The sequence below is a fragment of the Globicephala melas genome, chromosome X (genome assembly GCF_963455315.2).
Source record: "Globicephala melas chromosome X, mGloMel1.2, whole genome shotgun sequence".
NCBI classification, from domain to species: domain Eukaryota; kingdom Metazoa; phylum Chordata; class Mammalia; order Artiodactyla; family Delphinidae; genus Globicephala; species Globicephala melas.
This window is the reverse complement of record NC_083335.1, coordinates 36,403,725-36,426,434: the sequence shown is the minus strand read 5'-3', so window position 1 is coordinate 36,426,434 and position 22,710 is coordinate 36,403,725. Positions and strand designations below refer to the sequence as shown.

Sequence of the window (22,710 nt, the reverse complement as noted above, 5' to 3'; positions counted from 1 at the left end):
TCCACCTCATTACAAATAGCTCAATTTCGTTTCTTTTTATGGCTGAGTAATATTCCATTGTATCTATGTGCCACATCTTCTTTATCCATTCATCCGATGATGGACACTTAGGTTGTTTCCATCTCCGGGCTATCGTAAATAGAGCTGCAATGAACATTTTGGTACATGATCCTTTTTGAATTATGGTTTTCTCAGGGTATGTGCCCAGTAGTGGGATTGCTGGGTTATATGGTAGTTCTATTTATAGTTTTTTAAGGAACCTCCATACTGTTCTCCATAGTGGCTGTACCAATTCACATTCCCACCAGTAGTGCAAGAGTGTTCCCTTTTCTCTACACCCTCTCCAGCATTTATTGTTTCTAGATTTTTTTTGATGATGGCCATTCTGACTGGTGTGAGATGATATCTCATTGTAGTTTTGATTTGCATTTCTCTAATGATTAATGATGTTGAGCATTCTTTCATGTGTTTGTTGGCAGTCTGTATATCTTCTTTGGAGAAATGTCTATTTAGTTCTTCTGCCCATTTTTGGATTGGGTTGTGTGTTTTTTTGTTATTGAGCTGCATGAGCTGCTTATAAATTTTGGAGATTAATCCTTTGTCAGTTGCTTCATTTGCAAATATTTTCTCCCATTCTGAGGGTTGTCTTTTGGTCTTGTTTATGGTTTCCTTTGCTGTGCAAAAGCTTTGAAGTTTCATTAGGTCCCTTTTGTTTATTTTTGTTTTTATTTCCATTTCTCTAGGAGGTGGGTCAAAAAGGATCTTGCTGTGATTTATGCCATAGAGTGTTCTGCCTATGTTTTCCTCTAAGAGTTTGATAGTTTCTGGCCTTACATTTAGGTCTTTAATCCATTTTGAGCTTATTTTTGTGTACGGTGTTAGGGAGTGATCTAATCTCATACTTTTACATGTACCTGTCCAGTTTTCCCAGCACCATTTATTGAAGAGGCTGTCCTTTCTCCACTGTACATTTCTGCCTCCTTTATCAAAGATAAGGTGACCATATGTACGTGGGTTTATCTTTGGGCTTTCTATCCTGTCCCATTGATCTCCATTGATCTATCTTTCTGTTTTTGTGCCAGTACCATACTGTCTTGATTACTGTAGCTTTGTAGTATAGTGTAAAGTCAGGGAGCCTGATCCCTCCAGCTCCGTTTTTCGTTCTCAAGATTGCTTTGGCTATTTGGGGTCTTTTGTGTTTCCATACAAATTGTGAAATTTTTTGTTCTAGTTCTGTGAAAAATGCCAGTGGCAGTTTGATAGGGATTGCATTGAATCTGTAGATTGCTTTGGGTAGTAGAGTCATTTTCACAATGTTGATTCTTCCAATCCAAGAACATGGTATATCTCTCCATCTATTTGTATCATCTTTAATTTCTTTCATCAGTGTCTTATAATTTTCTGCATACAGGTCTTTTGTCTCCTTAGGTAGGTTTATCCCTAGATATTTTATTCTTTTTGTTGCTGTGGTAAATGGGAGTGTTTTCTTGATTTCACTTTCAGATTTTTCATCATTAGTGTATAGGAATACCAGAGATTTCTGTGCATTAACTTTGTATCCTGAACTTTACCAAATTCATTGATTAGCTCTAGTAGTTTTCTGGTAGCATCTTTAGGATTCTCTATGTATAGGATCATGTCATCTGCAAACAGTGACAGCTTTACTTCTTCTTTTCCGATTTGGATTCCTTTTATTTCCTTTTCTTCTCTGATTGCTGTGGCTAAAACTTCCAAAACTATGTTGAATAAGAGTGGTGAGAGTGGGCAACCTTGTCTTGTTCCTGATCTTAGTGGAAATGCTTTCAGTTTTTCACCATTGAGGACGATGTTGGCTGTGGGTTTGTCATATGTGGCCTTTATTATGTTGAGGAAAGTTCCCTCTATGCCTACTCTCTGCAGGGTTTTTATCATGAATGGGTGTTGAATTTTGTCGAAAGCTTTCACCCACTTCTGATCAAACACAGCACAGCCCATGCCTCGATAGTGAGGGTATGAAGGAAAAGGCAGTCAGTCAGTGTCTAAAAATGGTGCATGCAAGAGAAGCTTGGGAAAGATGTAGTTGGACCTGTCAGGCAAGAACACCTGTACTGGACCCCTTCATTGTTTGGGGTCTCTAGGACAATGGCACCAGCTTTTAGGAGTAGGATGGGAGGGTCTGAGTTTGGTAACAATTCAGATCAGCACAAGCCCCTGGCAAAGCTGGGACAGTCTTGAGTTTGCCTTCTCATGCCCATGTCTGGAATTCCTTTCAGCTTCCTCCAAAAGGCTTTGGGACCTGTGGCTGCCTTGAGCAGGGCAGTGGTCAACTCTTGTCATAAGTTCATCTTCTTTTCCTCCCCCAAGATCATTGTGTTAAAGGAGCAGTTGACTCCAAGACCTAGTATTTCTCAGTACCCTGGAGAGAATATCATCTCTTACTGACTATCCCCCCCATGGGGTTCCTTTGTGAATGGGGGCTATGGAAGTATTCCATAAGTCTTCTGACCAGGAGCCAGGGTATTCATTAGCATGCTATTTCTCTTAGAGAAGCCCTCCTCTCAGAAGACATGGACAGATTCAGATAGTCAGTCCCTCAGCAGGGAGTCACAGCTGAAGCCTCTAGGCCCCAGAACAGGCAGGCTAGCATAGAAGTTTTGGTTCCCCTCTGATCACATGAATGGCCTCCTCTACCACCCAGCTAGTCACTGGTAAAAGTACAGAGACTTCACCTGCCCATGAACAGAACAGGCATTGACCCTACTTAGCATGAGTCTCTCAAACAACACTTACTCTTCCAGAATAGCCACAGTGGAAGAAACCCTGTGCCATCTTCACCTTTCTAACACACATATAATGTGGACAACCTCTTTCTAGAACCTAGTATCTTTATATTCCATGGCCGCTCAGATTCTTCCAACTTGGCCTCTGCAGATAGCATTCTATCAAATGCTTTTCAGATGTTGGTGGAGTGCGGGTGCTTCATCTCCTCAGGGGCATTTGAAAATGAGAGGAATATTGGTTTAAGTGTTATAAATGGGAGTCACTACCAGCATTTAGTGGGTGGTGGCCAGAGAGGCTTATTGTCTTGCAATATGTAGGAGAGACCCACACAGGAAAGAATTGTCTGCCCCAAATGCCAGTGTGGCTCCCACCGAGAAACACTCCAAGTTCTTCTCTTCCCACCACCCCTTCCCATCAAAGTTTATCTATTCTGTGTCCCATTCCCTCAGGTGTCTATCCTTGTTAAATCTGATAAATTAGTGTAATGCTAAGGTGTTAAGGACTGGTGATCGTTCACTTTGTTGTCTCCCGAAGAAAATAATTTAAGCCGAAACCCTCCATGCTTCAAAGAAGCAGTTCGGTTGGTGGGTGTCTCAGGCAAATGGCAGGCTGGGAAGGGAGTGGTTTGGAGGCAGGGAAGCCTTCCTTTTGGTGTTATATTCCTTCCACGTGCAATCCCAGCCCCCCCATGCAGTCTAGAGAAAATTCTGGACTTGAGACCATTGCCACTCTATACTCCTCACCTCCCATGGCTAGCGCCTTTATGAACAGTGCAGGAAAGCAAGAAGCTGGAAGGGAAAGAATGGGTGGTTTGCTGTGGACTTCCATGCCCTCCTCATTTCCAAAATGTACCCACAAAGCAGCTCTGGAGGCTAAAGGCATTTATTAACTCCAACTCAGACTCAAACAGAAAGCAGACTGAATTCTTTCAACCCTTCTTGTTTATACTCCAGCTTCTAGTTAGAGAGCAGTGTCACAAAGCTGAGGGGAAAGAAATCTTTTTGGACAAATCTGGCTCCCAGCTGCATGGCCTCCTGTGAATAGGAACTTGGCACAGTAGGAAGAGAAAGGCTGTCATTGCAGCTGGCAGCCGTCGAAGGCCTCATGTGGTGAACCCACTCGGCATGGGAAGCATCATGCCAATGAATAGCAGCAACTGGCAGGAGAAGGGTTGGGTTGGAGTAGCGGATGGGATGGCCCCAAGAGGGGAAGGCTGCCTGGGAATCTTCCTCGTCTAAGGCAGGGCTATGAGTGCCGTGTTAAGGTATTCAGCGGGAATTGGGAGGTCTGGATTCTAGGTCTGACTACAAATTGTGTGACCTTGGGAAGATCACTTCCTCTACTGGGGCCTCAGTGTCCTTTTCTGTAATAGAAGAGGATGAATCAGAGGTTGCAAACTGGCAGCCTCTGGGCCTGATTTGGCCAGTGGATGCATGTTGGTTGGCCAGCCCAGTATTTTGTTCATTTCCACAGTTTGAAAGCCTTGTTTGTCTTGGCTCTCCAGTTCACCACAGTTCCCACTATCCTCCATGATCTTACCACTATCCACCAGCCCCTCCCAGCCATTTCCCATATGTCCAATATCCAGCTGGTTCCTGAAGGCTCTTCAGCCTTAGCAACCATGAGCTAAGTTATCTCTAAGGGGCTCTTATAACTAATGTGCTATTATGTCTCCACATGTCAGCCTCTAATATCACCAAGGGGCAGGCAGAGAGGACCTTGGGGGGAAAGTGGGGCAGTCTGTCATGAACACAGACACAGAGGGCAAGTGGGCAAAAGAATGAACAAGCACCACTTAAGGGAACACTTGGATGGGTTTTCTTAAAGCTGACTTGTCAGCCCCCAAATCACCACCCCCAAAGGATGTGGCCTGTTGAACAACCATGACTTTTCCTGGGCCTCAATTGCTTTGATTTCTAAATTGACAATATACTTTCTTTGAAAAGTATACAAGACTCACAGGATCATGGGCCGGGATTTGGCCATTGTTCAGCTTTGATTTCTAAAAGGGTTATTCTTTTGTGGAAAATCGAACGAAGTTTCAGTCCTTCCTGTGTGATTAGATAAGTGGTTTCAGGAAAGCATTTCATTTTGTTTCTCTTTACAAGGACAGTGTGACAGTGTGGACTTCCCCTAACAGAAAGTCCCTCCATCTGTGTGTCTGGCCGCTGACCTGCCCTGGGGACTTTCCTTCTCACACAGCACCCTGAGGCCAAGGCCTTTCCCTTTTAGGTCTCCGTGTTACACCGCCTTACCTCCATTTCTCTCCCAGACACCTCCAGTATTATTTGTGCGACGGCAGGATATATCAGGCTACAGTGCGAGGAGCAAGGATAGAAGGGCTGGTGAAGGTCCTTTTTGTCGGGAAGTTACAAGTCCAGGGCCTCCTGACTTATTTGCTCATTGATTCCTGGCCACTCGTGAGACTTTTACAACGTGGCTTCTTTTCATGTCCTAGTGCTGACCTAAAACACATTCTCGTGGCCCCGTTTTCTGCAGTAATAAAGTCCTTTCAACTAGATCCTCTGGGACTTACTGTGGGCCGTAGGCAGGACTGATGTATCTCCCTGTGATGTCATCAGGCTTCAACATAAAACAGGCCGACCTACCCTCAGTCCTCCTAGGAGCAGGGAAGCGGCCAGATGTCTAAGTTGTAAAGGGCTTCCTTGATAGACCACAGGCTGCTTTCCAGGTAAGAGTCCACAGGACCGCAAATTGTTAATTAGAAAGTAAATAAGGCTAGCGCTGGCTAGTGAAATGGAAAGCTGGATATCTTGGACGTCAACTCACATGAAGGTAATAGACCTTTGACAAGTTGAACTTCCTCCTGGCCTACCTGAATACCTTAGGTTACACTGGCTTTCCAGTTTGTAAGTCAAACAAGACCCCTCTGGGGCAAAAGTTTGTGATTTCAGTAGGTGTGAATTGAATTATAAATGGTTCATTTAGGGCAGAAAAGAAAGCTAGTTGATGTTAGAGAACTGGAGGAGAGAGACAAGTTGTTTTCTCCTTAAATATACTCTTTTCTTTGAATTTTCCATCAGAATCTCCGTTTCTGCTTTAGTTTAAAAGTATATTGGCTTTCTACCTGAAGGAGAATACACTTGAATTTATCTAGACAATATCTTTTGGTTTACTGATTGCCTTCCCTCTCGTTAGCCTGTTAATGTAAAAGGCACTGGACAAGGAATTAGAAGAACGACGTTCTTGACCCGGCCCCACTGTTAACTTTGTGTGTCTTTTTTTTAACCTCTTTGAGCTTCAGTCTCTTCTGTAAAGTGAGGAGAGTGAATTAAATGAACCATAAGTCTCTTCTAGTAGATTTTATGAAATATTAATTGCCATTGGACTAGGGCAATCCCAGTTTATTGAATAATAAAAAACAATCACTGGAATTATACACATTTATATGAAACTAGCAAAGAGTGTAAATAGGCTTTGTGTATTATGAAGGGACCTCAGGGACCACCTAGTCCAGTGATTCCCAAAGTTTAGTCATTCATGTCTCATCTTCATGATTTGTGTCATATTTGTGTATTACCAACACTAGTAATTATTTAATGTTGTTTTCTCTATTGACTTGGTTTTTTTTGCTGTTGTTGTTTTGTTTTGTTTTTTTTTTGGCCGCACCACGCAGCTCGTGGGATCTTAGTTCCCTGACCAGAGATTGAACCCGGGTCCGGTAGTGAAAGTGTTGAGTCCTAACCACTGGACCACCAGGGCACTCCCTGACTTGGTTTTTAGAAGTCTTAAAAATGTCTGCCTTAGTTTCCCTGTAAGCAATAATATCCATGAAGTCACAGATTGGATGTGATAGCTATGTCTCTAATACACATTACATTTTTAAAGTTTTCAATTTCTTGCCACCTAAAATCAACTTGTCGGCCTATGCTTAGGGAGTACATACCATATTTTAGAGAACACTACTCTGGTTCCTTATTCAGATGTGGAAACTAGAGTTTGGAGAGATTAAATAACTTTGTTTCTTATTGCAAAGTAGGTTGCCATGTAGACATGAGGAGAGGCTACTGCCCCCATGTCACAGTCAGAGGTCCAGCATGGCTAAAACCCAGGTCTTATGGAAGCAACCTAAGTGTCCATCAACAGAAGAATGGATAAAGAAGATGTGGCACATATATACAATGGAATGTAACTCAGCCATAAGAAGAAACGAAATTGAGTTATTTGTAGTGAGGTGGATGGACCTAGAGTCTGTCATACAGAGTGAAGTAAGTCAGAAAGAGGAAAACAAATACCGTATGCTAACACATATATATGGAATCTAAAAAAAAAAATGGATGTGAAGAACCTAGGGGCAGGACAGGAATAAAGACGCAGATGTAGAGAATGGACTTGAGGACACGGGGAGGGGGAAGGGTAAGCTGGGACGAAGTGAGAGAGTGGCATGGACATATATACTACCAAATGTAAAATAGATAGCTGGTGGGAAGCAGCCGCATGGCACAGGGAGATCAGCTCGGTGCTTTGTGTCCACCTAGAGGGGTGGGATAGGGAGGGTGGGAGGGAGACGCAAGAGGGAGGAGATATGGGGATGTATGTATACATATAGCTGATTCACTTTGTTATAAAGCAGAAACTAACACACCATTGTAAAGCAATTATACTCCAATAAAGATGTTTAAAATAAATAAATAAATAAATAAACCCCAGGTTTTCTTACTCCTAGACCAGGTCTCTTTCCATCACACCATGCTGCTTCCACAGTTGCCATTATGATCTGAATATCCATATTCTTTAACAGAGATGGGACTATAATCAAGATCTTTCTTAAATCTAGTAAATTATAATAATAATAAATAAATCTTTATGGATTTGGGTGAGTCGTTTAATCTCTGTGTTTGAGTGTCCTTATTTGTCTAAAAGCAGTAATAATTCCAGTTCTGCCTCCTGCTATGTGGGGAGAAAGGTAGCAGCTACCATTGACCAAGCACTTCCTAGGCCCTTGGCTGAGTTACTTTGCTTCATTCTCGCACCACCACTATGAAGCGATGGGGCCAGATGGTTTCTCAGGAGCCTCTCTGCTCTGAAATGTTATTCTTCTAACAAACAGGATGAACTCAGTTTTGCTTACCCAAAGGAATATGCATGTAAGGAGCGTGAATATTCTTTTAGGGAAATCAGATATTCTAGATAATCCCACTGGGTAAAGTAAACCGAAATCAAAAATGTTTATCAAGTAGGAAAGACGATGCTTTTGGTTTTCCCATCAGATGTTTGTGTCCTATATAATGAGTTTCTTGATGAGTAGACTCATCAGGTGAGCATCTTGATCTGTTAGCCTAAGCTTAGGAGTTGAATTCTGTCAGCTCCAGCTGCCTACTGTCTATAAGATATGCATATCTCCCTGCCCTGATGACATCACAGAGTTGCTTTGAGCACAAATGAGGTCGTGGCTGTGCAATGCTGTGAGAAAGCTAAAGTGTCCCACTGAGCTGAGAAACTTTTGCCACAGGGACCTGTTCCTTACCGGGGGTGGGGGTGGGGGGATACTGCTTCCTTTTTTCATTCAATGTCAAAGTAGGTAACATTGGATAGGGGGAACTTCCACGTAGCTTACCCTAGCCCCGGACACTGTCCAGTTCTCATTTCTGTCATTTTCTGTCCTAGATTTACTATTCTGAAGGTGGACAAGCTACAGCCATCGGGCAATTTAAAGATCGCATTGTAGGGTCCAATGCTCCAGGTAACGCATCCATCACTATTGCACGTATGCAACCAGCAGATAGTGGCATCTACGTCTGCGATGTTAACAACCCCCCTGACTTTTTCGGCAAAAATCAAGGCACCCTCAACGTCAGTGTGTTAGGTATGGACAATTTTTTCTGCTTTTTCTCTTCTTGCAGCAACTTAGGAATTGAATGAGCTAGGGCAGTGAGTTATTGGTACCAATTAAGCCCCAGGGTAAATATCCTCCCTGCTCCTTTTATTATCGGGAAAATAAAGACACACCGCAAACCCAACCCACAGAGTAACACTGAGAAATCACTCATACAACATGTTGAAACAATTGTCAAACCAAAAGGGCTGCCAACATGACAGGTAGCAATAGATGACCACTTCCTGGATCCCTATCTCTGAAGGATGCGATGAGAACAGATGGGAAAATGCACAGTCCCACTATATGATCACTAGCAACTCTTTCCGAGGGAACCTCCAATTAGGGCCAGTCCTACCTGGGGGAAACAACTGTCAATTTGTTACCTCTCCAAAGCCAGCCACAATTCCCACCATTAAATCATTCTGTGGCATAAAGGCAGATGGATCCCTTTCTAAAATATTAATGCTATTTGGAAAAAAAGAAAGAGTTGAGAATTAATTTATTTATACACAAATATTCAGTATGTGACATGGGGCCAGTCATATCTGCTCTTAAATGAATTTGGAGTGGTTCATTTATGCAGCATTTATTGAGTGCCTGCTTTGTGCCAGGAGCCAGGATGGAGGCGTGGTTTCTGCTCCTGGGGAAGTTCACAATTTTGGTGATTCTTAGGGATCCTTCCAGTCTCTGTCTGAGAGGACAATGGGAGTTTTGCCCCTGTCTGTATGCCTAGCGGGTCCTGTCTGCAGGCCTTCAGATGTACTGAAGGGAGGGATGAAAGGGCTGTCAACCTTCACCAACTAACCAGTGAGCTAAGGGCTCTCCCACTTCTAAGTAACCCAAATGGAGCTTATCTAGCCGTTGCTGCTCTTGAGCTGTGTATATCCATCGCGGGAAAGGAGGAACTAGATCAAACCAGTGACTTGATAATTGAGTAGCTTTGAAAAGCTGCAATTGGTAACAAGGTGCACACCCCAGGAGGACTGCCCGGAACTGTCTGAGCTTTTGCTGCCCAGGTGATGCCTAAAAAGAATCAGCTATTTACTGTGAGGTTTGCCACTGCATCTACCCACCTGGAAAAGAAGAAAAGGTAATCAAGAGCTGATTTCTAGGAACGGGATGACTCTATCATGTTTTTATTTTGCTGTACCCTGTGCTAGGCTTTGGGGTAAAGGGGATGACAAGAGAAGTATACACAAGCCCTTTCCTGGGAGAGTTGATGTTCCAGTGTGGAATAGATGCTAGCACATCAGGCTGGGAGTCAGAAGACCTAGGTTCTAGCTCTTACTCTGCTACTCAGTGGCCTCAGACAAGTCAGTCCACCTTTCTCTGGCCATTTTGAAATGGGGTTGAAATTCCTGCCCTGTCATATTATCGTTATGAGAATCAAATGATATGCTGGAGATTCAGTGTTCATAGAATTTGAGGGATTAGTCCTCTAATGTTTTTCTCTTACTCCCTGGCTCTGGGCTGTCCTGACCAGAAACAACCTAAAGAAGCCAAGCCTCTTTTTCTCTGAACTTGGAAATAGCCCTGAGGTAAAGTTAGGGTGGTTAATATTCTTAAAGTTCAGAGAGTCCCCAATCAACTTCCATAAGAAGTTGAGGGTCATTTCCTCTCTAAGTTGTTTTTTCCCATGCGTCTTTGGGTCAGTTTTTCTTGCAATGACTGTGCCATGACTTTTCCTTAAGCATCCAGTATCCAGGCAAGATAAGAGACAGAAGGCTCTGTGGATTTCTTTGTTTGGGAACTCTCAAAATCCTATTTTTATTAATTAGGCTAAGAACAAAGGCATTCCACAAATTTATGCTTTCTGGAAATTTTGAGACTGATATTTCCTCTAAAAATTGCAGAGGCTGCTTGCAGTTCTCAAGTTCTATTGCACATGAGTGCCTGTTCTGCTTGCCCTGACTGAGGGGTGGGGCATGGTAGCGGCAAGTGTGTAAGGGAGACCAACTGAGGAGAAAGGTATTGATATTTCCTTAAATATTGCTCTTCCTAGCAATGCATCTTTCGGAGACTTTTCATAACCCAGTGGTAGACATAGATCCCATGTATTCACTCATTTATGCATAAATTCATTCGGCAAACCCTGAACACATGTTCAGTTACCATGGTAGGCAATGGAGATGGAAAGATGTCAAAGTTCAGCTCCCAGCCCTCCTAAACTTCAAAGTCTAGTGGGGGAGGCAGATATATAACATAAGCTTACGGTGGAGGGAGGAGAGGAGAGCTGGGAGATCACAGGGGAAAGGGCATAAAGCCGTGCAGGGGGAACTGGAGAAGGCTTCCTGGAGAAAGTGACTTCTGCCTTGAATGTTGAAGGATATGCAAGAGCGTGTCAGGCAGAAGAGGGGCTGAGGTGGCAGGGCACGATTTAGGTGAAGGAAAGAGCAATGCACAAAGGCCCAGGTGGTTTGGACGACCATTCAATTGAGAGACTTCCATTAGGTATGATAGCCTTAGAGAATGAATCTCTGAAAAATACCCAGCAGAAGTTTGAATAATTATTTTGTATGCACTTGGAAGGAGCATCATCTTCCTTCTGCAATTTGGCACGTAAAAAGAAAATGATGAATTTAGAGAAGGTTTGAGAACACAGTGAAGCACTTTCATTAATTTTCTGAGGTGAGCCTCTTCTTCCCATCCCAATTCTGTAGAAAGCAATAAAGCTAAATGGTAGATCAGTGGCTTTGCCAGTAAAACATCCAAGTTCTGTCGGGGACTTTAACTGGATGAAATGTCAATTCAATACTGAATCAGTAGCCTTAGAAAATATATGGGTTTGGGATGTGGTTCAAAGTGATTTACTAAGTGTTTGGTTAATAAAAAATAAAGAAAAATGTGTTCAGCAAAATAAAAAAATGCCTATCTGGGTTTGATTCTGGGCTCAAGAAATGAATGCAAGTAATTCCAGGGTTTTGTCCATAATTAGTTCAAGTCCTGGGGTCTGGCTTCGTGATGAAGCACCCCCATTTAATTTTCGATTCAGATTATTCTATTCCACTTATAGTGGAATAAAATCACCATGTTTTTAAAAAAGGCAATATCTAAATCTAGTGATAGGTGCACTGGATTTCTGGTTAAATAGCCTAGTTTATTTAGGATAGGCAAATCCAAGGAGTTATCTCCATCTGAGGAAATCAACAGTAAGAAAGAATAAAGAGGGACTTCCCTGGTGGCACAGTGGTTAAGAATTTGCCTGCCAATGCAGGGGACATGGGTTCGATCCCTGGTCCAGGAAGATCCCACATGCTGCGGAGCAACTAAGCCCATGTGCCACAACTACTGGGCCTGCGCTCTAGAGCCCATGAGCCACAACTACTGAAGCCCATGTGCCTAGAGCCCGTGCTCCGCAACAAGAGAAGCCACCACAGTGAAAAGCCCATGCATCGCGATGCAGAGTAGCCCCTGCTTGCTGCAACTAGAGAAAGCCTGCGCGCAGCAATGAAAACCCCATACAGCCAAAAATAAATAAATAAATTTATTTAAAAAAAGAAAGAATAAAGAGCTAAACAGAAAAATACTTCTTTTAATTAAAAGACACCTGTTTAAAAGAAGGGATGGCACAACAGACAATTGGCTTAAGAAGGTATGGTACATATACACAATGGAATATTACTAAGCCATAAAAAAGAATGGAATACTGCTGGTTGCAGCAGAATGGAAAGACCTAGAGAATATTATGCTTAGTGAAATAAGTCCAACAGAGAAAGACAAATACTGGATATCATTTATATGTGGAATCTAAAAAATAATACAAATGAATGTATATGCAGAACAGACTCACAGACATAGAAAACAAACTAGTGGCTATCAGAGGGAAGAGGGAAGGGGGAGGGACAGATTAGGGGTGTGGGATTAACAGATACAAACTATTATATATATAATAGATAAGCAACAAGGACATACTGTATAGCACAGGGAATTATACCCATTATCATAACCTATAATGGAGCATAATCTGCAAAAATACTGAATTGCTATGCTGTACATCTGAAACTATAACAGAATATCACAAATCAGTACACTTCTGTTAAAAGACAAGAAGGGATTGTGAAATTTTCAAAGAACTATAGCTATATCCATCTGTTTTCCTGCTCACATGTACAGTGGGTTAGAGTCTGAGATTGGAAGATTATCAGTGGCAAGGTCGGAAATGTGGCAGCAGGAGTTCATTCCTGCCTGTGGCCAACAGCAATTCCACATGTATGATACTATGTACATTATTTTATTTATATAAATACAATATATTTGGATTAGCTGGAGGCCAGGTAATCTCTTGTTCACATTTTACAGATGAATCAACTGAGGTTTGGCTATGTTAGGTTACTTGCCTAAATACGTCTAGGGTAAAGTTGTGGAGCAGTGTTCGGTGTGGATCCAGAGCTGTGCTCTTAACTGCTGCCTCCCAAGTAAGAGCCAGAGAGCTGGGCATCCTGGAGCATTTAGGGTCTAACTAGCCGAAGGCAGAGAATCTATGCCTTTGGAGTGTTTTATATCCAAATTAAGGAAGGTGAATTGGAAAGTATCGATTCAGATCCTTGTCTATAAGTCAGACTGAGGATAGAATAAGCTGTGAGCAGTAAGATAAGTGAGGAGAATCAGATTCTCAGCTTCCCACAGGAGTTCCCCATACGCAGATGAAACTCAGTATATCCCAAACGGACCTCATCATCGCCCCTTCCTCCTCCTCACTACTTCCCCGAAAACCTGCTACTCACCCTAACCCTCACCCTCACCCTCACCCTCACCCTAACCCTAACCCTGTATTTATCTCAGGGGATGGCAAGATCATGTACCCAGCTGTCAAATCAGGAACCTGGGATTAATCACTGAGCCCACCCTCTTCCTCATGCCACAGATCCAGCTGGTCCTCAAGCCCTCTCGACTTCTTAATACGGCTTGAATCTGTCTCCTCCTGTCTCTTGGCTCAGGAAGCCCTGGAGTCAGAGCAATTCATCTAAAACGTTAGAATGATCATCATCCCTCCACTGCTTAAATTCCTTCTGTGGTCCTGCTGCTCTCGGTATAAAATACATGAAACACGAAGCCCCCTAATCTATGGCCTCACTGCTCTCTAGCCTAATCTCTTACCACTCCCCCACCCTACTTCAGAACTGTGTCAAGAGTCACTTTTGAATCTCTGGTGCCTAGTCCAGTGCTGGGCACACAGAAGGCACTCAAGTAAGTGCTTGTGGCATGAAGGATGAATCAAGATTTCAGTGCCCTGTAGCACACCCCTCCCCCGCAACGGGTCTCCCCTCCCGATGAGGGACACGGGCAAATTCAAACCCTCTATTTTGTGTCACCCCCAGAAGAATAAATGCCAAAAAATGACTCACAAAGGAAAAATATGGCATTAATAAAACAATGTTTTAAAAAGAATAAGTAACCAGTTATCTCAAAGTATTTAAGGGTTCTGTTTTCCTTTAAGACTGTGCTTCCAAAGTATAAACTATGTTCCTAGTTGTTTTGTAATAAAGGCATATTTTAAGGCACAATGCAGAAATTCATGGTTATGAATCTGGGGAGCAGGCAGATAGAATGGATGCTATTAGAATATTAATGGCCCAGTGACAGAAGGTCTTTGTACCTGAAGTGCTCTACTCCCACCTGGTGGTACAGCTAGAAAACTGTCAAAATAAGTTTTTAAAGATTAAAAACAAATAAGTATACATACTCTACAAAAGGAAAGTGAGGAAGTGACCAAAATTGGTACAGACTGCCATTCGTCATGCAGGATTTTTTACTCTTTGTCATTGCCTTACAGTCAAACCTTCTAAGCCCTTTTGCAGCATCCAAGGAATACCAGAAACTGGCCATCCTGTATCTCTTACTTGCCTTTCTGTGCTTGGAACACCTTCCCCGGTGTACTACTGGTATAAACTTGAAGGAAGAGACATCGTCCCAGTGAAAGAAACCTTCAGTGAGTATCGCCCTCTGCTGCCCCTGGCAAGGCCTGGTGTGTGGGCTTGGTCGACAGCATGTGTGTGTGACTGGATGTTGTCCTTAGAGCACAGTCTTCGAGTTTTCTGGGAGGAGAATGTACAAAGAATGTCAATCTCTCATCAAGATGGCTGTCCTCCGGTCTTCTCCCCAACTTCTAGAAACCAAGACCATTTTTGGCTCGCAGGTGGTGGGTATGGAGAAAATAGGCATCGTCCCAGATGGGAGTCTCCAGGGGTCTAGTTGGACCCTGGACATCTCAAGAAAGAGAGGCCAATGTGAGGAAGTGGGTGGGCATTGAATGATCTGCTACATTCACATGATCTCTACCCACATAAGAGATTTCAAAATGCTATTTCCTGGTTTTGACAGACCCAGCCACCGGGATTTTGTTTATTGGAAATCTCACCAATTTTGTACAAGGTTATTACCAGTGCACCGCTATCAACAACCTTGGCAATAGTTCCTGTGAAATTGACCTAACTTCATCACGTGAGTTGATCATATAACTTTAACAGTTTCTCCTTAAGTCAAGTATGCTGGGCCTGCCAATCAAGTAAATTAATTAGAATCCCTGGTTAGTCCTTCCTGACTGGAGACTTTGGTGCTTTATTTATAGGTTGACATGGTGGATGACCATCCTAATATCTAATGCTTACATAATACTTAATATATGCCACATGCTGCTTCAAATTGTTTACAAAAATTAATTTGCTTAACCCTCACGAAATCTCCAGAAAGTAAAACAACAGCCTCATTCATAGTACGAGGCTGAATTTTCTTTGTGATGCTGTTGGTAGATCCAGGTGAAGCTACAGCAATCTGCGTCAAACATGGAGCTCACAAACTTTCCAGTTATTAACTAATTTGCTGAAATCTGCCTCTAATAATAATAGTAATAACGACACTTGCACCTACATTCAGAGCAGCTAATATTGCGGAGCACAAACTATGTGCCGGACGCTTGGCCGCGTGCTGTGAGCATTATCCCGCTCAGTCCTACAATCACTCCGTCTAGGAGGCAGAATATACTGTTAAGCTTCACTTTACTGAAAAGGAAACTAAAGCTCAGGAAGGTAAGTGACTTGCTCAGGGTCATTCAGTTTGTAACTGGCAGAGTCACAATGCCTCTAAACCTCAACCTTGCAGTTCAAACGTGCCTAGTTACTAAGCATAGACTTGAGGGCCTGAGATTGTCAAATTGGGCCAGTTAGGGGGCAAGTTCTCACAAGGGATACCTTGCTACACCTCTCAAGGATCATTTCATTACATTTCAGATCCTGTCATTTATTCATTTTTTCAAACTTCCTTTGAATCTGTGATTTTAATATATACCATATCCAGGGGGCCCAGTTCCATTGGATTATTATTCTCCTATGAAGCTGGGCTTTCTTCCTTTTATTTGTCCGGAATCAGACATTTTCCAACTCCAGTTTGCTCCTTCATTTTCGTATCACTTTCAGCCATTTTTTAAACATCTTTATTGGAGTATAACTGCTTTACAATGTTGTGTTAGTTTCTGCTGTATAACAAAGTGAATCAGCTATACATATACATATGCCCCCATATCTCTTGCGTCTCCCTCCCTCCCACCCTCCCTATCCCACCCTCCCTATCCAACCCCTCTAGGTGGTCACAAAGCACCGAGCTGATCTCCCTGTGCTATGCGGCTGCTTCCCACTAGCTATCTATTTTACGTTTGGTAGTGTATATATGTCCATGCCACTCTCTCAGTTTGTCCCAGCTTACCCTTCCCCCTCCCCATATCCTCAGGTCCATTCTCTACGTCTGCGTCTTTATTCCTGTCCTGCCCCTAGGTTCTTCAGAACCTGTTTTTTTTTTTTTTTAGATTCCATATATATGTGTTAGCATACGGTATTTGTTGTTCTCTTTCTGACTTACTTCACTCTGTATGACAGACTCTAGGTCCATCCACCTCACTACAAATGATTCAATTTCGTTTCTTTTTATGGCTGGAAATGTCATCTTTTTGTGTGTCCTTTTTTGTGGTCCCATTCTGTCCCTGCTCCCTTGATCATTTCTGCTGTTTTTCTCCATATCTTCCCCAATCTCTTTTTGCCTTTCTAGAGGTACAGTCATATTGCAGATATAGAGACTCCTCAGATTTGTACTTGAGCCTTGCTTCCTTTTGAATCCTCTTTTCAATGATGTCTAGCATTTGGCTTCCTTCCTGCCTTCCTGCCTTCTTGACTTCCTGCCTCCCTCCTTCCCTCCATCCCTCCCTTCCTCAAACCTTCATTGACTATCTACTGTATGTCAGGGAATGTCCTAGGCGATGGAGATTCAGACATTAATAAGATATATGTCTTACACTCAAGGAGCTCACAGATTAGCTAGAGGCACAAACACTAAAATTTGTTAAATGTTATAACAGAGGTCTGCACAGGGTCTATAGGATGCCAAAGAAAAAACAACTAATTATGATTATAGAACCAGGGCCAGCTTTACCAATGAAGTGCTATTTGAGATGGAGCTTGCAAAGCCTGTTTCTTTAAAATTAGGATGAGGGTAAAAGGAGGTTGAAGGATGACAGCAGAGCAGCAGGCTTAGGAGGGCAACCAGTCAACGCTCAGGGAGGAAGGTGGAGGACTCCAGAAGGGATGTCTCCAAGGGAGGAAACAACAACAACATAAGAAACTGATAGATTAGCTGATGTGTTTGAACTACCGAAAAGACTTTTGCTAGAAATTTTGGGGATTAGTAATAATACATTAAAAAACCCATAAATCCCCAAATGAGGCAATTATTAACCTTGGGGAAATTTTTAAAATGTTGTACAAGAAAGAGTCATACTATGTTCTGCAGCTGTGAACAATATTTACATGGTCATAATACTGCAAACATTGATTTAACGATATCTTATGTTATATTAGGAGAATATGGCGGGATGTGAGGGGAGTGGTGTAAGAGTTAAATCTTCAACCTCCAGAGTAGGAAGCCAATAGAAAATGACAAAATTTGGAAAAGGCAGAACATATTAGAACAAGTGTAATAGAAACATGGGGGCAAATTCCTCTTGTGAATGGGACTTAGAGATGGGAAGGAGTGGAGAAAGGAACTGCTGATTTTTTTTGTTGTTGTTAGAAGCCTAGTAGAACTGTTTGACTTTCTAAATGATGCACATGTATTCCTTTAATCATAGAAAGTTAAAAGAATGATCAGGCAACTCAACTAGCCTTTCATCTCAGAGTATAAGATATTCATCCTTGCTTGAAGGGAGGCCGATGGGGATGGGCCCACCTGGAATCCAGACATGGTCTCTTGGGGACAATACCTCAGTGCTTGAAGGTCTGGCGCTCAGCTGGATCATTTCACACTCATTAAGTTTTTCCATAGACTGATCTAATAAACCAGATGCTTGTTTATGGAAATGGGCATATCCCTTCCCAGTGGCCAGAATGCATGAGGCTCTTTGGTGAGCATGGAATCTATGGAAGAGAAGGTTTTTAGGGAACTACTTCACGCATGCTTTGGGAAAGCCTGGTGAAATGTCCCTGCCTGTAACAGACGTCATTTCTCTGGTGACCGGATTGCAGCTCCATCGTGTCTCTCTCACTGCCCAAGCAAATGCACGGTGAAGACTTACTTCTCCAAACCGCATTTTTTAGTTCGGGGGGGCCGTGCCACAGGATCTTAGTTCCCCGACCAGGGATCGAACCCACACCCCCCGCGGTGGAAGCGCAGAGTCCTAACCACTGGACCGCCAGGGAAGTCTGAAAACACATTTCTAAAGCGACCCCACCTCCCCCAAGTTGGCATATTCTTTTCTCTTTATGTGTGTAAATGTGAATGGGAAGGCTACATAGTCAAGCCAGTCACCGTTCTTCTCCCACTATGAGTCCAGCTGAAAGAGTTCTAAGGGTTTCCATGCTCTCAGCCTATACAAGGCACCTTCCCACTATATGAATGCCCTGGATATTCCCCACCGGTCACGAATGCACGTGGATGAGGCAGACACTATGCTCCACTTTACTAACCAGCTGCTTGTGTCCTCCAGATCCAGAAGTTGGAATCATTGTCGGGGCCGTGGTGGGTACCCTAATAGGTGCTGCCATTATCTTCTCTGTGGTGTGCTTCGCGAGGAACAAGGCAAAAGAGAAGGGGAAGAAAAGGAAGAGAAATTCTAAACCCACCACAGAACTCCAGTAAGACCTTACTTTGTTGCCTTTACTTGAATAGACATTTCTCAGGCCTGTCTCTTTCAGTCAGCTCTTCCTAAGCACTCCTTTTAGCATAAGATATAGAGGCATCTTTCTGCTCACCCTCACTGCTTTTATAAAAGAATGGTGATGGCTATCATGTACTAAGCGCTGTGTACCAGACTCTGTGCTAAGCATTTTATGTGTATCAACTCATTTAACTGCCACGACAATCCTTTTAGGGTTAAGAAAATGTTTTAATATATTAATATACTTGTCCTTCTACCAAGAGTGATAAAATGTAACTTTTAATGTTTATTTTATGGAACAAGGGGCCCATGGAAGCAAAAGTGCTGAGGGCCCAGGCTCTTGACCACTTTGTTATTTCTTATCAAATGTTATTTCTTATCCATTTCTGTGCTTCCACAACCAAGTGCCAAGCATTGTGCTAGATGGAGTGGGTGCTAGATATGCACCAGAGCCATGAATTTGGCCAAAGACCTTATTAGAACTTTAGACCCTTTCAACCTCATAAGTTTTCTCACCTCTTAAACACTGGTTTGTCTTTCTTGAACTCTCATTATATTGTTGAGACCTAACCTTTCTGCACTCCAAATGGAGACCCGTGGTCTGACAGTGAGTCAGACTATCAGAAATCACAGAGGTCCTGAACAGATTGGGACCTATGGTCACGGAGGCTACAGAGCCTATGGCTCCATGTGAGATGTCAAACCCTAACTTGTTCTTCCCTGGGCCTTCTTCCTGCAGACCAATGACAAATGTAAACCAAAGTGCAGAGTGTGAGACAATACCAGATGAAGATATCATCCAAATAGAAGCAACTCTGCCATCTTCCATCCATGAGGCTGAGCCTAATACCACCCTGGGGCCAGATGACAAGCCTCTCCCCAAGCCTGAGCCTGCCTTGCAGCCTGCCCTGGAGCTGGTCTCAGGGCCTGAGCTTGCCCCAGCGCCTGAGCTTGAGATCAAGCTGGAGCCACAGCAGGAACCGGAGCCCTCGATTGTAGTTGAGCCCTTCTGTGATAAGGGAGAGGGGGTGATTAAGACATAGGCCCGTGGCCTGAGTAGTGTTCATCGCTAAGGAACCCATTACTGGCGTTTGGAATTCAGTTGACCTAACTAACCCACAACCTCCCTCCATTCTGACCAACCCTCTTCTAACAAGGTGCTCCTACCATCAATCCAAAGCAGACAGGTCAAGATAACTACTAAATAAATGCAAGGGTTCCTGCATTACCAGTATAGAGTACTTACAATTTGACTAACATGTAAACGCAACTAATTAAATGACAAATGATTTTGAACTCAGTTGAAGGTGTTTTACAACATGTGTGTCTTATTTCAGACAATCTGACTTCTCTATTTTTAGCTACTCTTTGAGATTCCACATGCACACATGACAAGGCGGCATTAACTGGATTCAATATTATTTCTAGGATTTGTTGTTGACAGAGCTTCCCTATTCATTTTCACATTGACCACTAAGAAAAGAATTCACCAGCATCATCTCATAGATTGGAAAAAAATTCCTTAAAATTCCAGAGGGAAATAAAGGGTACATATTAATTGGTACATAGCATTTAACACTAGGTCTTAAAATTAATGCTTCATTTATCATATTACATTTCCCAAAGAACCACCAGCTATCCAATATCTGAGCACAGCAAAATTTTAAAATAACCCAATTTTTAAATGCAAAATAACGTACAGGCAAACAATTCCAAATACACTTTTCCTTCAATGAATACAAAATATTGATACTACAGGTGATGTACAATTTAGCTTTGCATGAGCTATTATGTTGTCACACTGTCTGATGCTATCTACTTTGGAAGGGCCAGAGTAGGAAACTGTTCTAAATGAACACTTAAGATCTATTTTGGATAATCGGAACTAATTAATCTATTTTACTGTTGGGATATTTCACATTAATAAAGAGATATCAATCTTGTATACATGCTTAATATTAACTAAAATGCATTGACATCACCTCTTCACCTGTTAAAAAGCTTTTCTATTGATCATTTTTTACCCACATCTGACTTTGAAGAAATTTACCGGTAGACTTTTTCATCTGTGTAATCAATCAGATTTTAAATCTTATTTTAAGGTTCAATAAGTAATACTCAATAAAAATCTTATTTTAATGATCCTAAGGTAAATCTTTTATAAATAATTTTATTGATATATACATTATGTACAATAAACTGCACCTATTTCAAGTGTAAAATTTGATGAGTTTTGACAGATGTATACACCCATGAAATCACCGTGGTAATCTACATGGAGCATTTCCATCATCCCAAAGTGTTTCCTGTGTCCCTTTGTGCAATCCCACCATCACCCTGGACCCAGGCAACCACTGATTTGTTTTCCATCCTTAGAGATTAGCTTTGCCTTTTCTTGACCTTCATATAAATAGGACCATACAGTATGCACTTTATTGTGTCTGACTTCCTTCTAAGTGAAGTCTTTTTTTTAAAAAATTTTTATTTATTTTATTTTATATTTTATTTTTGGCTGTGTTGGGTCTCTTGCTGTGCGCGGGCTTTCTCTAGTTGCGGTGAGCCGGGGCTACTCTTCGTTGCGGTGTGCGGGCTTCTCATTGTTGTGGCTTCTCTTGTTGTGGAGCACGGGCTCTAGGCACACAGGTTTCAGTAGTTGTGGCACGTGGGCTCAGTAGTTGTGGCTTGCGGGCTCTAGAGCTCAGGCTCAGTAGTTGTGGCGCATGGGCTTAGTTGCTCCGCGGCATGTGAGACCTTCCCAGGCCAGGGCTCGAACCCGTGTCCCTTGCATTGGCAGGCGGATTCTTAACCACTGTGCCACCAGGGAAGCCCCTAAGTGAAGTCTTTTAAAAAAATGAATCTCTAACTTATCACATTCAGATTTTCATGTAGAGGAAACTGTGAAACCATTTGTATATAGATCATACCTATACACTAATTGAGGTAGAGTCTTAGAAGGTTTTAGGGTAGATTGAAATTAAAATTAATATTACGCTTGTCCAGAGTCATGGAGAGAAGAGATAGCAAGTTTTTACTTATGCATTTTCCTTGATGTGTTAATTTTCAGCCAATCGCAGGGATTTTTGAAGCATCTGTAATTCCATTCAGACCAAATACAATATTATGACATACGGTATCTGATGGGTTCAGGAAGCAAAATGATGAAGGTCTTAAGAATGATCTAACATTTACAGCTTAAAAATTTCAATTACCAGAATGCCAAAGTAGCTGGAATTCACCTTCCCTTCTACTCTTATGACAGAGGTAAATCGCAAGAGACTAAAAATATATAATAGTCAACACCGCCCCCAAATTTCTGCTGAATTGGTGCTGAACAGGAAGGCAGGCACTCTTGGTGGTCTTATAGAGCTCTGCTCTTATTAGCACTGTTCTGATCAAAATGCCAATAAATAGTTGGATTAGCGGTTTTTAACCTTTTTTGAGGCCATGGATCACTTTGAGAATACACTGAAAACTCTGGACCCCTCTCCTTAGAAAAATGCTTATACACACAAAATGTCAAGTACAGTTTTAGATAAATTACAGACTCCCTGAATCCAAGAATAAGAACTAGTGAATTAGATAAAAACACAGAAGGTACACTTAATAAATCATGCATCCTGGGGTGCGTGGATACTCAAAATGATCTTGATAGTCTGGAAGGTGAGTTGAAATCAACATAATGAATTTGCCAGGAATGGAGGGTATGGTCCAGATTTAAGGATATAGAGTACATGTTGCCAATGCAGAAACCCTAGCTGGGCAAGGTTGGGAAGTAGGTGAGGTTAATCTGAAGTGGTATCTTTGGGTCTCTCCTTTCAGTTCCCTTCTTGGCCTTCTGGCATTATTTTCCAGACACCCAGGGTTGTCATGCACCTACTGGCTCAGTGACCCATTTGGATCTGAGTCCCTCAGGCAGGATTCATTGCTCAACCTATCTTTACCCTTGCCACCCTTTCAAAAGGTAGCTGTTCTG

At 42.4% G+C, this 22,710-nt stretch overlaps 1 protein-coding gene across 1 annotated transcript in view; it reads left to right on the top strand.

Annotated features, from left to right (window-relative positions):
- Nucleotides 1–19,780, top strand: part of VSIG1 (V-set and immunoglobulin domain containing 1) — a 34,504-nt gene extending 14,724 nt beyond the window's left edge. Inside the window, 5 exon segments of the mRNA XM_060292008.1 lie at nucleotides 8,389–8,587; nucleotides 14,373–14,528; nucleotides 14,921–15,040; nucleotides 18,567–18,714; nucleotides 19,477–19,780. Of these exon segments, the coding sequence (XP_060147991.1) occupies nucleotides 8,389–8,587; nucleotides 14,373–14,528; nucleotides 14,921–15,040; nucleotides 18,567–18,714; nucleotides 19,477–19,780 (927 nt within the window).
- The last annotated feature ends 2,930 nt before the right edge of the window (nucleotides 19,781–22,710 follow it).